This window comes from Lepeophtheirus salmonis, chromosome 6 (genome assembly GCF_016086655.4).
Source record: "Lepeophtheirus salmonis chromosome 6, UVic_Lsal_1.4, whole genome shotgun sequence".
NCBI lineage: Eukaryota > Metazoa > Arthropoda > Copepoda > Siphonostomatoida > Caligidae > Lepeophtheirus > Lepeophtheirus salmonis.
The window spans coordinates 51,433,756-51,451,769 of NC_052136.2; the positions used below are offsets into that span (position 1 = coordinate 51,433,756).

Genomic DNA, 18,014 nt, shown 5'->3' on the forward strand with positions numbered 1-18,014 from the left:
TCCACCCTTATATTGTCATTCTTAATGGAGTTACATAAAGAGAAATGATGGAATTTGTTGTGGTGATTGAATTACATAATGGTTTTTTATATTATTATTGAAAATATCGTATTATTAAACCAAATTTTATCTGTTTGCATGTATGTATGAAAAAAAGTCACAGGGTGCATTTTGTATTGTGCTCATGAAAAACGGAGAGAAACATTGAATTTTTTTTGGGAGTTATTTTCTATATTATTAAAGAAAAATTTGTCTTTTAATCGAGAAGTAATTACTCCAGGCAATGTCGTTTACCAGGTGGTCCATATAAATCGGAACACTAACTAATTCAATAATTAATGAAGGTTGAGTGATTGGAATTAGTTCATATTTCGATGTATTAAAGGATCAGTAATTAGTTGCAAAATAAAACAAACTTAAGCTCTTTGTCTTACGTACAAGTCGAGAAAATTACACTTGAATGTGATCGCCGAATTTCTATTCGCGTACTCCAATCTGTTAGCCGTCTCCATGACCACTGTCTACGGCTTTAGCAAGTCTGAAACGTTGGAGAAGAAGAAAGTCTCTTTCCAAAAGGCCAAACTGGGCCCAGAAAAGTTAAAGAAAATAGCTCAGGACAATCCCCTCAAGTCCATGAGGGCCCATGCATGAGATTCACAACAGACTGTCCAGAGAGCTATCAAAAAAGTGGGTGGAAAGCGCCTTGCGAAGGAGACCAATTTTGACACTAGCAATGAAAGAAACCCATCTTCTACTTTGTAAGACTCTTTATAATTAGTTTTGAAGGAGTCTTTTAAATTCTTTTCAACACTTTTGGCCACCCTAAATCCCTGATCCTCAACTACACCTTTTGGTTACATGTCGAGGGGAAGTCCTGCAGTGTCCGTATCCAAATATCAAAGACACTGTAAATCAGCAGTGGAGTGCCATGAGAGGACTTCATCTGTAGTAGTTTCATGGCCTTCCACTGCCGCCTGGAAGCTATAATTGCCACTAGGGCCAACTAAATTAATGATTAAGAGAGCTCAGACACATGTCTATTTATATTATTAATTTTGTTGAAATTCTATAGCTAATCAACAAATTAGGTATATCTTGTAGGAGTTTAAAATTGAAAATATTCAGATTTTAATGGACCACTCGGTACCACGGGAAGATGTTAAGAAGTTCAGTGATATAGAATGGGTGTGTTCATAGTTGCGTAATGAATGCACTATTTATTTATGGAGGAAGGATGAGTTTGACGTCAACTGACGTCACAACCAAAAAAAAACAATAAGAAACTATATCATTCAGTATGTTATAATTTATAATTTATAAAGGATCTACTGATTGCTGAATCTGTGAGCTGTGACCTAAAGACGTCAAGTTTAAAACTCAAAGGCAGGAGTTGGAGGTACTCATCCTTTGAGCGGGATGGAGTTCATACAGACACAAGACCATTTCGTGTTTCAATATTTGCAAAAGGGTAGTAGTGTCAACCTTTGGATCCATCGAAAAACTGGAACTGTTTCCCTCAAGGATTCATGGGAACTCACTTCAGAAGAAAATCCAGAATGTTTAGGACTCGTGTATGGTATTGTTGGAAAGATTCGATTCCATTCCGAACTGCCTGAACGCCTCATACTGATTCGAGAAGTTTCACGCTGTGGGGAACTCCCAATCCACGCACATCCCGTCTACAAAATTCGTTCAGTGTTAGCTGTACCCATTGTGAGCTCCTCCCCTGTGGGTCCCCTACAGCTCAAAATATGTCCCAAGCACAGCTCTCAAAGTACTATCCATACACCATAAATCATTCAATATTATGTTACATTTTCTTTATTTCTATAACTTAGCAAACTCATGGGAGAACTCTGAAAAACCTCATGAAGTTCCCCTCCCTACTTCTAGACTAAAGAAATTTGGAGCTCCACTCAAACTCCTGGCTTCAGATTCTATTAAATCTGCGGGCTCAGCTGCGTCTGCGTTAGCCTCTCAAGTTGTAAAACTTAATAATGGATCCGTCAATAGCGGAGGAGGCGCTAATAATGCCTATGTGTCTCCAGCCGCAAATAAAACTCTTGAACGCTATGAAAAAAGAATGCTTGAAGAGTTTTATAAGCTCTTTAACGACTCTGACTCTTTTTTTTATAGTCCTTCTGGGGACTTGAGTAATTCACTCCAGAGACAACAGGAAAAAGATCCTCAAACTCAAAGTTTGCCTCTTTGGAAGCAATTTGATGATCGTTTCTTCTTTAACAAGCATATGTTGAGTAGTTTAATTGAATTGAATGACTCAAGAATGGATCCATGGATCGTTCCCATTATACAAGGCTATGTGGAATTTGTCAAATGTCCACAGGAATACTCTGAGCCTGAATTACAGAATCTGCCTTCATATTATGAAATCATACTCATTTCTAGGAGAAGTCGACATCGAGCTGGAACAAGGTACATAGGATGCAATGCCTATTTTGATAATGTCATTCTGTATAATTGCCTATGTTTATTGACAGGTACAAACGTCGGGGTGTCGACGAGGATGGTAATGTGGCTAACTTTGTAGAAACAGAACAAATTTTGCTCTACCATCGCTACGCCCTTTCCTTTGTCATAGTAAGAGGATCAGTTCCGGTTTACTGGTCTCAGCCAGGTTATCGCTATCGACCCCCTCCAGTATTAGATCATTCAAAAGAGGAAAATTTTCAGGCTTTCAAAAAACATTATGATGATACTTTTACAAAGTATGGTTCTCCTATCGTGACCATCAATTTGGCTGAAAAATTGGGGAGAGAGAAAGTAATAACGGATGCATTCTTTGATAATGCCATAGCCTATAACAACGAACATCTTCTATTTGTATGTTTTGACTTTCATGAATACTGCCGTGGTATGCATTTTGAAAATGTGGATGTGCTGGTTAGATCAATTGAGCTTTCCATTCGATCCATGAGGTACTGTTGGTTTGATAGTGAAGGCATGGTCTGTGGTCAACTTGGGGTTTTCAGGATCAACTGTATTGATTGTTTGGATCGTACAAATGTTGTTCAAACAGCCATTGCTCGTGCCGTTTTAGAAATTCAATTGACTAAATTAGGACTTGTACCTCCTGAGCAAAATTTGGAAGAGGCTACCAAATTGTCTTTTCAAGCACTATGGGCCAACAATGGTGATGTGATAAGTCGTCAGTATGCAGGAACAAATGCTCTCAAGGGTGATTTTACCCGTACTGGAGAACGAAATTTAAGTGGAATGATGAAAGATGGGATGAACTCTGCAAGTAGATATTACTTGAATCAGTTTAGGGACACGTTGAGGCAACAAATTATAGATCTAGTCACTGGGGTTGCAACAGATGATTACAACGAGATAACAAATATTGGGGAAGACATCGACAATCCCAAAATGCAGGAAAGCAGTTCTATAATAGGAAAAGAGGATGAGGAACAGCAGGTTAAAAATATCATTGAGGACTGTAAAAAACTGTTGATTCCGAATCTGGATGATGTTATTGGAGCTTGGGGCCTTATAGATAATGATCCAGCCAGTACAGATCCCCGCCAAGAAGATATGGATACTATTTTAATTCTAGTGCGGGATTCTTACTACGTGGCTTTTTATGACGACAATTCTGAAAAAATTACAGAGTTTCAGAACATATTACTAAAAGACGTAGAAAAAATCGAATTTGGTATTCCTGAAAAGGATACATTTAACCTTCCCAGTTTTCGAACGAAAAGAAGGGATGAACACTGTATAAGAGTTCATTATAAAATGAGGAATGAGTCCGGTGAAGAGGACTTGGGTTATTTTCATTCATTTCGATCAACTAATCTGAGATTCTTTAATAATGTTCCTGTAACTGTTACTTCTGAAGATGAGAGAATTGAGTCCTTAAAGTCAATTGTGGATACACTTTCTGTAACAATTGAACTTGGAACAAATTCAACTCCTGTTGTTATTTATGGAAAGCTTGACAAAAGAAGGTCAAAAGTTCCACTAGATTTGAAGTCCTCTAATACAAGCAGCAGTGTTTCACTGCGCGCTGTCGGAAATAAGGCATTGAGCAAATTTGCTGCTAAACTCAATCCAATGAAACTAAGAAACAGTCGACCTGACGAGGACAACAATAGTGGTGAGGATGATTCGGTTCGTGGGAATGAGAATGATCCGTCTATTTTTTCTGATTTTCTTAGTCCATTAGATGCTGGAGTAAGGCAATTGAGTCGATCAAGTGATAATATCCAGCGGTTTTTTGAAGGTGTTGGTGAGGGAGATCATAAGAGAACGTCTTCTCATAAAAATTTACACATAAACCAAAAAAACGAAGAGACTGTTCTAGAGACGTCATCACTTGGATTCTCGCCTTTTGATAAAATAACAAAAGGTCTTCAAAATATTGGGGCTTCCATTGGACGTTCTGATAAGCGACCGGAAGAGGGTGGTGGTATTGTTGCAAATCAAGAAGAAAGTTTAAAGGAGGCCGAGACACTCAAAGCTTTTTCTGACGAATCTATAGACTATATGAATTATCGCTTAAAAGAAGTAGACACAAAAACACAATTCATTTTGCTTTAGTTTTTTCCTCTCCTTCTTTAATGCAAGGGAATACGAAGTCGTCGTATGCATTTAAGTCAAGTCAGTCTTGATTACCTTGCTACTTCTTCCTATTTTGTGCTAGAATGAAACTGCTTTCTGATTACTCTCCTCTTTGTTTAGCAAAAAATTAAATATATTTTGATGATTGATGAAAAGTCAAAACAGAAAGAAAAGTAGATTTAAAATCAGGAAATGATTTATTCCTCTTTGTGTTTTTAGAATCCACAAAAGAATATGAATATTATTAACACATCAAATTATTTATTTATGTCATTAGTTTTAGAAATGTGTTTTCAATGTTTAATGCTATTATTTTAAATCTCTGTGATGATTTGACTTCTACCTATATATATATATATGCGAGTAGTGAACATGCTTTTATTCCATAAACCATGAAGCTAATTGTCTATTATCAAAATTGTGAATCATTTATTTAGTTATTATTAAAAAGGTATTTATAACGCTTATTCTAAAAGAAACCCCGGCTTGAAAAGCAAGTATTAATGACTTTATGAACAAACAAAAAAGCACATACACAATCGAGAATTTATGTATTTTGACTTAGCATTTAATGAAAAGTTCCTTTGTTTTAAAGAGTGAGGAAATATGTATTATATACCAATATTGTGATTGGAGTATGAATTAGTATATTGATAACTAAGAATTAATTATTAATCCTTGTTTATTACCACATTTGAAAAATTGATAAGATGAAAAGATATATCCATATATATAAAGTTAATTAGTATTATTATATCTTTAAGATTATTTACATTTAGTTAATTAATTATAATTTTATGTATTTACGATGTTGACCCATTTTTTACATTGCCGTTATGACTGGTAAAGGTGAACTGAAAAAATAGAAAGACTAATAATAAAGCTTCTAAAAATAATTAAATGTTCATACGGTTCTTTTTTTATTACGAAATTTACATTGAATTGATATTCAACTCCTGAAGTTGAAAAATTTGTCCATTAATTTTAATAATTAATACACGTGGATTCTATATGTTACAACCAGATAAAATAATGAAATGAAGCATCTTATGTAAAAAATTGAGAGTGTCATTGCGATAAGAATAATGGAAAAATTGAGATTCCGTTGTTTTATAAAGGAATTGCGTAACTTTTGGACTTTTCAACCTATGATAAAGTGACCCAAGTTACTGTTTTGACCGTACATGTCCTAATTATTGGGATGTCCAATGACTTTTTTAAAATAGATTAATGAATTGATTTTTTGTGGGAAAAGTAATAGATGAAAAAATTGACATAAAATGAAAGTAAAATTAAAAATTAAGGAAAATAAGATCCAAAATATCAATTCTAAAAAAACCGATCCTTTTTTTATAAATTTCATGTAAACCGACTCTGATATGGTTATTCTAAGTTTATGATGCATTAAATAGTCCATTGCCTCATAACTTGTAAAAACTTAATGAGTAATTTTTATAGACCAAATGGAAAAAGAGCATCAATTTCGATATAGTAAGTAATTAAAATGACTGGGTTATAATGAAATAAGTCGATGTAGACGTACAAATGACAACTTATTCAATCTGTTTTACCTTTTGCAACTTGTACAAAACATGAATCCATGATATACTTACCTACACAAAAATAATTAATATATTAATACTGGTAGTTAAGTTCAAGGTTTACATATTATCAGGCTGGTGAGCGATCAGAAATTCACTGCGATATAACGATCCGATAAATTTTATTGTGATCATATTCATATAAATAATTTTTTTACATCCATATATGCATACATACATATATTTAAATTAAATAAATGATTTTTCAAATGTATTTATCTACAATATTTTACTATAATAAAATACACGTAAAAAAACTGAAATATAAACTGCCAGCGAATTTTAAAATATCTACAAAAATCACGGCGTTATCTCGCCAACACAAAAATACCCTATGTATTTTGTTGTGAGCTGTCGATTCTCTCTTCTCCCTTCATACGTCATGGCTATTTTATTATTTCTATGAAGAAATTTTGGCTATTTCTTCATAGAAATATAATCATATAATAACATATCATAACTACTCTTTTAATAAAATATTGCTATGCAGTATTATAATACAGTATCGACTAAAATACTATGTAGATTTAATAATATGTAATTTATTTTAAAAATGTAGAAAATCATATGAAATCATTAGAAATCATATGACAGAGATAGTTTGTGAGTATATAATATATAAGTTGTAGTTAGTATGGTTAACTTATTTGGCTAATTATCAGATGATTTCGGGCCTTTCTTCTGGTTCTTTTTTGAGGAAAGGTTGGGTGATACAATAAAGATAACGACGTGAAATCATTTCTCTTTCTTTGACATTAACACGAGCTGCTTATCAAATTTATCATCTCTAAGCCTCTATTTAGTCCTCCTCAGGATCTGTTTGGCCTTGGAGAATAAACGCTCGCTGCTGGCACTACTCGGTAGGCCAAGATCATTTCGAGACCTTCAGAATCATCAGCCAGGTATCTTTACACTTCCTACTTGGCCGTATCCATTTTTTGGGACTTCGGCGATTTAATTACTCTCTTTCTGCACATCCTGAGACAGCTGGCTGATCTTCAAATAAGGTGGTCTCGTCTAGAAGGAACGTTTTTGCTTTTTCTTGAGTCTCCTCAGGAAGAAAGGCTACTTTGAATTGAGGGATATAAGCTGATATGTAATTTTCTACAAATTGATCGGATCGCAATTTCTGTAGGCATATAGCGATTTATATATCAGGAACGATTGCAATACTACGATCAGCGATATAATATCGCAATTGATCGCCGATCAGAAAAAGCTGATCAACAAGCTTGCATGTTATTAGACTCTATTTTATTCGAGAACTCTTGACGGTCACTAGTCACTTCTACCAACCCGCATTTAAATCATCTTGTAAGTCAACACTCCTACTAGTTGTGACTGCAATTGTATAATACTATTATATTTATCACGAGGGATATGAAAATTGTTGAAGAAAATATTTGATAGTATAATATGTTAGGATAACCAATAATTTTAGCTATAGTATATACCTTTATTTGATTTAAAGTACTTATATTGGGCTCTATATGCCTGGCCTTTCAAATGTAATCTATCAATTTCTCATTCTTTTATTGTGACAATGAAATTTATCTACTTAAAGTGCAATTTGCAGGACACTCGATAATTCGTCGAAAAATGCAAATGTAATCCACACTCCATTTTAGGAAAAATCCTCCTATCTATGTCGCTATCGACAAACACTTTTCTTTTTGATTTACAATCTTGAGGATTTAGACCATTTTCACATATCTATTTATGACCCTTGCTACGCACTTAAAACTGGATTTAGTCCAAAAGATACGCAACTCACACTGATGAGTGATGACTCTAGAAATGGCGTTGCATTCAATGTAATTTCTAAAAAAAAATGTAAGATTCGTTTGATACCGTTTTAGTTCATAACTGACAAGTAACAAGTCAAGTGTGATAAGGATAAGTGATAAATTGAGAATCAAGTGTTTTCTAAGAGCCTCTAGATACGTTGTACGTATGGTGCAAGAAAAGAAAGAGGTAGAGAAATAATACTTGCTAGAAAGAAGAAACTTACAGGCAACAGTAACAGTACGAACGTAGATGGTTCTGCAGTTGTCCCATCTCCCCTCATCTTTGGGTCCATTGGCCTTCTCTTCCTACTCTAAGGGTGTGCACCTACTCCGATATTTCTCCAAAAGGCTGTACTCCTCCTCCTCAGAATTTGATAAACTCGGACAATGGGATACACAATTGGATTTTCCTCTCATGGAGGAGTCATCCATCAAACGAGGAACTCCGATCCCCGAGATCAAAGTAAGGGATGTAGGCATTTCTTCCGTAATTGGACGAAGAAACTATCAGGAGGATTTCTATACTATTAAACAACTACGAAATAATTTACTCCTACTTGGTGTATGGGATGGGCATGGAGGAGAGAGTTGTGCCAAATTCTGTTCGGAGAATGTTGAAAAACAACTCGAGCGACTCCTGGCTAGGACAAATGAGGATGATGATCTTAATCTGGGACTCATTCTATCACAACTTATTTATAGTAAATATAATTATTTATTTATATCTCTATATACATTGATAGTTAACAATAAGGATATTGACTGTCATAAGTGGACATAAGTACTTGAAGATATGTACTTGTTTAATGCAGTGATGTGTGACCCCCAAAAAAAAAAAAGGATATTAGTTACGACACTGTTGATATGGTCGCCCACATAATCTTATAATGTGATGTTATTTACTACGATCCAAAACACTAGCTTATCTATTGTTGGGTGAAAGAACCCCATAATATAAAGTTTTTAATAGTTGTAGGTTCACATCCCTGCAATAAAGTATATGTAATTTGTAAATACCTCGGTAACTAGCAATAATTAAGTGCATACTTGAACGAGGAGAACTGGGTTTTAATTTGACAAAAATCCTTTTATCAATTACCCCTTCTAATTAAGGTTTAAATCACAGTTTCGAAGTCCATTGGATTAAGAATAAAAATAATTCATCGGGATCTACCGCAACTTTGGCTCTCATTCATGATGGCTATGAATTAGTAATAGCCCATGTGGGAGATAGTCGTGCAATACTTTGTCGCGACGGAGTTGAAAAAACCCTTACCTTAGATCATTGTCCCTCACGTCCAGATGAGAAAAAACGAATCAAGAGTTTAGGAGGAACGGTGACTGCAGACGAAATCGGTCGCTACCTTGTGAACAAACGCCTATCTATGTCAAGATCTATTGGAGATTTTGAGTTAAGACGTTTTGGTGTGATTTCAGATCCTGATATTACAAGGTATGTAATTCTCATTCATAATTTTGAACGATAATGATAGTAAATTTTACACAATTACAGGCTACGAATTAAACACAGCAAGGATCAGTTCTTAGCCCTCGTCACGGATGGAGTGACTTTTGCATTGTCAGATAAGGAAATCGTTGAGACTGTTAAATCGTTTAGTGAACCACAGGAAGCTGCAGATAGATTAGTTGATCAGGCTTTACTCTATGGTTCAGAAGACAATTTAACTGTACTCATTCTTCCATTGGGCGTTTGGGGAAAGGATCAGTCTAAGGCCTCTAACTTCTTTAGTTTGGGAAGATCTCTCAACAATAGTTATCGCTTCGGTTAATAGTTGTATTTATATTCATTCCTTCTTATTTTTATTTTTTTTAACATGTACCAATATATTTGAATTGTTTATGTGGTAAAATCAAAATTACTATTTATATAAAACCAGGGTATTTGTTATTATTTTTTCTGAATCTTCTTGATTTTCAAATTAGCACCATCCACTATATCAACGGATTTGAATTCTTCCAGAAGCTTGTCCAGATCTTTTTGAAAGTTAATATCGCTCTTGGTTGCTTCATATCCCGATGAGTCAAGGGTATAAGTCAGAATAGTAAACAAACGAGTGGATTCAAGATAATAGTCTGCTTGTGCGTGGCAGTATGCCTCAACACAAGGATCAATATATTTGTGCCGAATCTCATAAAAAGCTATCAATTCTTTAAGGAGTTCGTCATTGGTTTTTTGGAATTCATCATGGGATATGTGATATGCAATCTTGGCCTGCTCCAACTTTACTTTTTCAGCAATTGTTGTTGCCTCTAATTTCTCTTTTTTGCTTTTGTTTTTTAGACATTCACTGAAAATATGTTTGCAGTTAAAATATAACATAGTTAAATGTACCTAAAAATTTGATATGTGAAAGACAGAGTACCTGAGAAGCAAATCCCTTTTTTTAATGAAGAGTCCAATGTCTTGAAAGGAAGCATTAAATGTTTTCATGGGATCTATGAAAACTTTTTGCGTCATGTTAGTGAATTCTTCTGTTAGCTTCCCCAATTGGTATGCAGTTTTTTGATATATCTCTGCCATCTGATGTAACTCTTTATTTTCTTCAAAGGCTGGAGAATTTAGTAGATACGATGATACCTTCAAATCAGCCTTTTGAAGACAAATTAGACGATCATGATGCCTAAAAAAGAGAGGTAATTACTTATTGTAACTGATGATGACTGATGTGGATTACTTTTTTATGCTCTTTGAAATTTTCTTGGAGTACTCTTCGAGCTCTTGTAACTGTTTATGAGATTTTTCAAGGAGAATCTCATCTTCTTCGGTTAAAAGTCCCTTGGAAGAGGTTGGACGATTTGATGCGTTGATGAATCCCCTTTTCAGTAAGGGGTTCCAGACCTTGGGTCTACAACCCATACCTCTTGACATATAGAAATCTTTCAAGGAAAAAAATAATAATATTTAGAAAGTAAACCATCAAGGGAAAGCCTCTCTGAGGCTGAATAATGTACAAAGTACATACATAGAGAAATAAGATCCTCAACTAAAAAAAAAAGAGGTGATATTCTATTTATGGCCATTTAAATGTTTTATATTTAATATAGAATACCATTTTTTTTAAATTACCATTCTTTTTCCATTGTTCGATAACTTTGTTCAACCGACTATGATCGGTCTGGGATATAATGAAGAAGGATGAAGCACGGTGATTGAAATCACACAGCCTCGTTTTTTGCTGAGGGGAAACCTTCATTAAATAAATCATTGAAATTTGGCGTGATTTGGAGACAAGCCAAGAAACAAAGTGAAGTATCTTGATATACATGGAGATTATATTATTAAAAAAAAGTATATGACTTCAATAAAACAACATTTATAATCTAGAAAACAATTTATTAGCATTATATAATCAAATGAAAACCAATAATAATACATTCAAGACTCCAGTTTATATAGTAATTTACCCAAAAACTATTGTCTTAAGCAATCTTAGTTTTTGGAGCCCCTTCTGGAACTTTGAGCACTACGCACTCTGCGTATAAGGTAGCTGTGACCCTGTTTGTATCCAATATAATTTCCTGAGCCGAATTTTGTATCGACACCCTTTGTTTTAAGTGCTTGTTACGAAACTGAGTTTGTATAAAAAAGAACCGGACCCGATAGAACCGCTGAACCTGAACTAGGCACAACCTTCTGAATATCCCATGGGCCGAGCATTAATTTATATCTCTGGAATGGGTCTAGGAAGATCATGTGAAATTTATGATTTCAATGATTTTGCACATTAACGATCTTGTTCAGTTATTATGCACATTACCTTGTAATTATGCTAAATAACGGTCTTGTTAAGTTATTTTGAACACGAACTGTCTAGTTAACTGTCACATTAACTAGTTTATTTGCATATTAACGAATGTCTTACTTTAAGTGCAACATTTATTCTATACTGAAACAAAAGCAGAAGAAACGAGACCGATAAGCAATAAATTGTGGCCTCGGTTCGACATTATTGGTTCAGGTTCTAGCAGTTCAAGAACCGGAACCGCTAGACTGATATAATTCGGTTATTTTAGCAAGATAATTAAATTGGACTTTATATTCAATATAAATGACAAATTAAGATCTTATTATTAGCTTATGTTTTTCAAATGATCATTTCGTATTTAGTGTATAATATCCATTTATTCTTAATATATTATTGATTTCTTTACTGTACTGATAGTTATATTTATTTGAAAATGTATGTTATGAACAATTTTTTTTTCTCATATCTTAAATTAATTTTAGTACTGCAACCGTTGGAGGGTAAAAGTTTATTATAATATAATTGTCTGATAAGAATATAAAATACTATTATACGATGTATTATTTATTAATACAATTAGTTTTATAAATTTGAATTTCCTCCTTAATTGAATCCGCTGTGACGTCATCAAAATAGCCAGTACAAGTGTAAACAAAAGCAAACAAATCTCTTATCGACACTCCTTATATCAAGGTGACTATATATAGTTACCTTGCTTGGAAATTTGCATTCTACAACTGCTCCAAACAACCACAACATTCATTTATTACTTTGAGTCTCTATAATTTACTAACTGTACTTAGTTATAGAAAAGAATGGGGGTAAAGGGTTCGGGGAGTGAAATGCTAGAGGTAAAAGGACAGGGGATACAATTTTGTGACATATTTTTCATGTATTTTTATGCTGTCAATGAGTTTATTGAATGTTAAAACTAGTTCAAAACGTTTTAAACCATACACGTTTGAAAAGGTTTGAAACATGTATGTAATTTAAAGCACAAGACTGTATCCACTATATACGCTTGAAATATAACATAATTTTAATAAAATAACATGGTAATTGTTCTTTATAAGCATACTAGCGGTTGCCTTCATTCAATCATAAGTTTCTGAACATAATTTATTCACTCGTAATAGAGCATTTACAAATCACGCAACCTCTCACAACAACATTACATTTGTCAGCTGTCACTGATGGTAATGAGTGAAGACTAGACTTAGGATATTTGAGCAATCTTTTGTTAAAAAGAACAATAAAATTTTGAAAAAATTAGGAGCCAAAATATCAAAATTGAGCAATTTTAATTTAAAGAAAGATATATAGCTTCATAAGGATAATTTAAAGTAACTAGTGTTGCTTTAAATTTATCATAATTTATTGTTAAATTTTGCTATATTACACCGATATATCAAGATTTAAAATAAGATTTTCTTCTTTTAATTTTTGCCTTCGATCAGTATTGGCAGTTTTAATAATACTAAAAGACCGTTAAACGTCCACATTATTCCATACACTGATTAAACCCCAGATCATGTAATCAAAACCCTGATTGTATCATACAATACCTACATATACTTTCTTCCAATAAGAGAGCCTAACGAAGGGATATTTTTGTAGGTTAATTTTTCCTTGACAATTGTTATCAAAAGTGGCTGTCTAATATAACTAGAACCCAAATTTAATCTATTTGTTTCATATCTGTTTAGAAAAATGAGTAATTTTAACACAAAAAGAAAAAAATGAGCAGTTTTTCTTAAAAAAATTCATAGTGAACAATTTTGAGCGATCGCTCACATATCCCAAGTCTAGTGATGATATTGACTATTCACAAGACTAAGACATACTGAACTAGCATGGATAGTGGCTAGGCTCTACGTAATATAATAATTTATACTTTAGAAATGTTGGGAAATTGTGATTGTATTGACTATAGAACAGGTTGGAAATTTGTGAAGTAAACTTTTAATTAGTTTCAAGTTTCATTAATAAATAGTACTTAATACCTATAATTTATATCCATTCAGAAAAAAAACTTTACGAACACCCAATGTAAACAGTAGATTATAAATAAGTTTTATTTACATAAGTTATAATAGTTTTCGTGTCCGGAGACGGAGTGGGTACAAATGTTCTGAATCCTGACTTCAACTTCACCGAAAAAAACTCGACTCTGACTCGGCAGCCTTGGTTATAACCCGCATTTAAAGTATATAAAAACATTATTTTCTAGTGATAGTTCAAAAGGGCTCTTGTTGTAGAAAGATTTTGAATGAATGGAATTTACGGACCAAAAAAAAAATGAGTAGCTTTTTTTCCCCTGGGTCGAAATTTACGAAGTAAACGTGATAAATTTATAAATTAAGGACTTCAAAATATTTATGTGTTTTGAGTTTTGATAAACAAGGTTGAATTTCAATCTGCAGGTCGGGTTGTGTTCAATTTTTCAAAAGTATCGGTTTTTTTAACATACCTAATAAATTTTTTGAATTAAATCATAAATCTACTACTGCTATGTGATATTGATATTGATATGTGATATCAAATTATTTATAAACGCTAATCATAATTTTAATACTCAATTTAAAAAAATATATAATCAGGGGCGTCCGCTGGGGGGGGGATTCCCCAAATAAAGGAATTTTTGTTAAGTTGCCTATGTGGAAGAAAAAATTATCATGAGAAGCAAAAATTTAAATTTTGAAATTTTTAATAAAAAAATTAAAAGTCCCCCCGATTGGAAAAATATATATATAATCCTACGGACGCCCTGATAATATACCTTATTCGTAATAGAGCTAAGGTGGAGTATTCTAAAGTTTTGACGTCTGTTAAGTGGATCTCGTAGACATTTCATGTTAATGAATTAAAAATTCAATATTGATAGAAAGTTTACGTTAGGTCATCATTCTGGAGGTGGGCCATCTTGGAGGCATAAAAACCCTTCCTTAATATGCACTAGAGTTTAAAAAAAAGGTATTTGATGAAGTTTCATTTATTTTGTGTTCAATGGAGGGGGCTGTGTCTTCCCACTTTTTAAGATACGAGAATCATTTTTGTTAAATAAAAACTACTGTTGAAGTCGAGACCATCATTATGCACAAAAGCATGGAAATAAAATTTATTATAGATTTTATTGGAAAATTATATATAGAATAATCAACCATTTTAAACGCCTAAAATTTATATTTTATATATTCATTCTTAAAGGGAAGAAATCAAATTAAAAAAAAAACAACTCTTTTTTAAAAAAGTAATAATAAGATTCTGATTAGATAAATCAACACTCTTAACCAGCTCGAATTAAGCAGATTTCTTAATATTGTGGACGCAAAACTTTTTGAATCCGAATAAAAGAAATACTGGGTCGTTTTGAAAACGTCGTCGTATGAACAGGGCCTAAGAGAGCACATTCTCCCTCATACTGAAAAATATTGACGCCGTTAGCCCATTTTTTGTTGGGGGCTTGATCTCTCAATTTTTTTTTATCCTATATATATAAAATAAATCAATCTAAAAGCGTGGTCTGAAAAGTTTTCTACCTAACAAAGATACAAGACATTTTTCTGAATTTGTATTTTATTTTTCATCCTATATTATGTCCTTGTAGCTCTATACACTTTTTCTAGCGATACTCCATCTCTTTAAAAAAAAGTACTTGACATTTTTCTCTACAAAAAAAATTGTTCACAAGGATGATTGCCTCTTCATTTGACGAAAATCTTTGTAGGCCACAGTTTGGACTGTATTTTTGTTTCTGGCGTATAATGGTGTTTCAAAGTTTCATGTATAATAATTAATCAGCTCCAAAACTCGAATATATTACACCTAAACTCCACCAACAGAGGGATACTTAAAGTTGATAATATTGTAGAGAAAAACGCGTGCAAGGAGATGGGGGAAAAAATACATATGGTATCATTGTTTAAAATACTGATGTGATTATCATCTGCCTGCTTTATTATGATTTTTGAGGGTATAACGAAAGTATTTATTAGCAAAATGTTTAATGAAGATATACTACATATAATTGACTTAGACGTTTTTTATCCATTACAGTAGATTTTATAACGTCAAAGTCCATGAAATTGTAATTCATTATGAACGTTATTCTCAGAATAATAGCTAATGAAACGACAAAGTAGAGTATTTGGAAATATATTTGAAGTTCCAAGTTTAAAAAAGAAGGTTTTAATTAAATATAATCTACATAATAAAAAATATACCATCATACATTTATGTTAAATATACAAAATCAAACAATTGGAATCATATAACTAATAACAATAAATTATATATACAGAATATTGAAATAATAGATTGATCCAAATAATATTTTCTTGTTCTGACACCGGAATTCAGTTAAATATGTCATAACTTTAGGTTGCAAAACACAAGCGAGAAGTGGAGTTTAATCAAAAAGATAATCACCCCTCTTCTTCATGTGGAAGTTGCTATATACAATTGTGCACAGGATAGATATATCTCTACCGATGAAATCTAACAAATTATTAATAATAAAGTAAATGTGAAAATCATAAAATTAGATAATAAATATACTAATAAAAAAATGTTACAAATAAATACATCTTAAAGATTTAGAGCAAAAGCTAATTATGTAGTAATGTCCGGCGATATTACTCCTTATTAAGAGCATCAAAAAAGATATTTTCCCCGTTATTTATGCTTATACAACAACATACTATTATCATGAAGGATACGCAAAATTGCTACACACAATGTAACTACCCCGGTTGTTGTGACCATTTAATCAGTTGTTTTTGCCTTTTATGAGTTTTCTGAACACCATTTCTTGGACCCTATCAACCATAACTAAGCCTTAAGTGATAAAAAAAAGTAATATTTATTGACTATGTAATATTGGAAAACCTAATTATCATACCCAAGTCTTTAAGTGAAGAAACTAGTCTCAGACAAACTACTACCCCCGTTGTTGTCACCATTTAAGCAGTTGTTTTTGCTATTTAATGAGTTGTGTATCATAATTCTTGATATGTTTAGCTAAAATAGAATCATATTTTAGGGTTATATTTTAAAAAAATTGACTAATTACTATTAGATAGTACAAAATTCAGAGTTCCATTTCGAAATTAGTAAATATTTTATACTTTTTACTGATAACTTAATTATCATTTGGTGTGGATGACTCAAAACATTTTTATATGTATCTCTATAAATGACATCAGTACAAACATCCTCCATTAATTTAATGATGGTTCTTTGGGAAGGGATAGGTTTACCCGTGTATTTCTCCATAAATTTTTTGAACGTAGATGATTAGCAATGGATAAGGTTATATTACATGCAATAAGCATCTTTGTGAGATCAGAGTTAAAGTTTGACTTGATGTATTAATCATTAACTTGATTTTTAGATGAATATCCATACTCTTGATATGAGATGAGGATAATGAGTGGCGTGTAATTCTAGACAGGGGACTAAAGGCACATTTATATCGACCAATTCGACAAACCATCTGTTTCTCATCCGGTAAGTATTTTCCAAATTCCTGGGCCTCCATTTTCAGAAATCCAGACAGAAGGCGACGTTATTTTAGGCATTTTATTCAGTTCTCTATCGACTATCAGCATCTAATATTATATTAATATTGAATAATAAAGGCGGGAATGATAACGCTCTTGATTGATAGAAGAAGATGTATATTATTTAATCAATGATGCCATAAGTATTTCTTCTCTTCTCCTCGCACGCTTTTCTATTCTTACCAAAATTATCACCCGTAGACTGATACTCTATTTTGTCCATTTAACAAAAACATTCACATCAACTCATTCAAACGACACAAATGATAGATGTGACTAGCTTTTATTTACGGGAGCAGCCAACTTCATGTTGAGGTCGGAAACTTTTCAGACCACCCTCGTATATTAGTAATTACCATATGAATACACGAGCCGAGTTTTCGTTGTCGTTTTTTGTCTACTTCTTAAAACTCGAGTACCAATTGACGAACTTTGCTCATGTTACATCACTACAAAGCAATACTCGTAAAAAGGGATTCTTCAATATGTATTTAACGTTTAATTTAATTAATGATACGCAATGAAAATAATTTTTTTATTCTAAAGTAATTAAATTCAGGGTTTACAGGAATTTCATATAGGTGTAAAACCCCGATAAATTTTGGGGAAATAGCCTCACAACAGAGAAATTGATGTAAGAAATGAACATTGTTCTTTCTTTTTCTTTTTAAGGGTTCCAGCTGCGCTAATTTTTCACTCAATTATAACACGTTGTTT

At 32.8% G+C, this 18,014-nt stretch overlaps 3 protein-coding genes across 3 annotated transcripts; 2 read left to right on the top strand and 1 right to left on the bottom strand.

The window, feature by feature from the left end:
* The first annotated feature begins 1,263 nt into the window (after positions 1-1,263).
* sp3 (phosphatidylinositide phosphatase spermathreecae) lies at positions 1,264-5,482 on the top strand. The gene is made up of 3 exons (XM_040714312.2): positions 1,264-1,774; positions 1,839-2,433; positions 2,499-5,482. The coding sequence occupies exons 1-3, from the start codon at positions 1,417-1,419 to the stop codon at positions 4,558-4,560; spliced, it is 3,015 nt and encodes a 1,004-aa protein (XP_040570246.1). The 5' UTR covers positions 1,264-1,416; the 3' UTR covers positions 4,561-5,482.
* Positions 5,483-6,879: 1,397 nt separating this feature from the next.
* On the top strand, positions 6,880-9,863 carry LOC121119667 (protein phosphatase Mn(2+)-dependent 1K). The gene is made up of 3 exons (XM_040714403.2): positions 6,880-8,670; positions 9,083-9,422; positions 9,483-9,863. The coding sequence occupies exons 1-3, from the start codon at positions 8,220-8,222 to the stop codon at positions 9,757-9,759; spliced, it is 1,068 nt and encodes a 355-aa protein (XP_040570337.1). The 5' UTR covers positions 6,880-8,219; the 3' UTR covers positions 9,760-9,863.
* On the bottom strand, positions 9,751-11,215 carry LOC121119668 (bridging integrator 3). The gene is made up of 4 exons (XM_040714404.2): positions 11,058-11,215; positions 10,666-10,867; positions 10,354-10,611; positions 9,751-10,278 (listed from the first exon to the last, which is right to left on the bottom strand). The coding sequence occupies exons 1-4, from the start codon at positions 11,194-11,196 to the stop codon at positions 9,879-9,881; spliced, it is 999 nt and encodes a 332-aa protein (XP_040570338.2). The 5' UTR covers positions 11,197-11,215; the 3' UTR covers positions 9,751-9,878.
* Between the last annotated feature and the right edge of the window lie 6,799 nt (positions 11,216-18,014).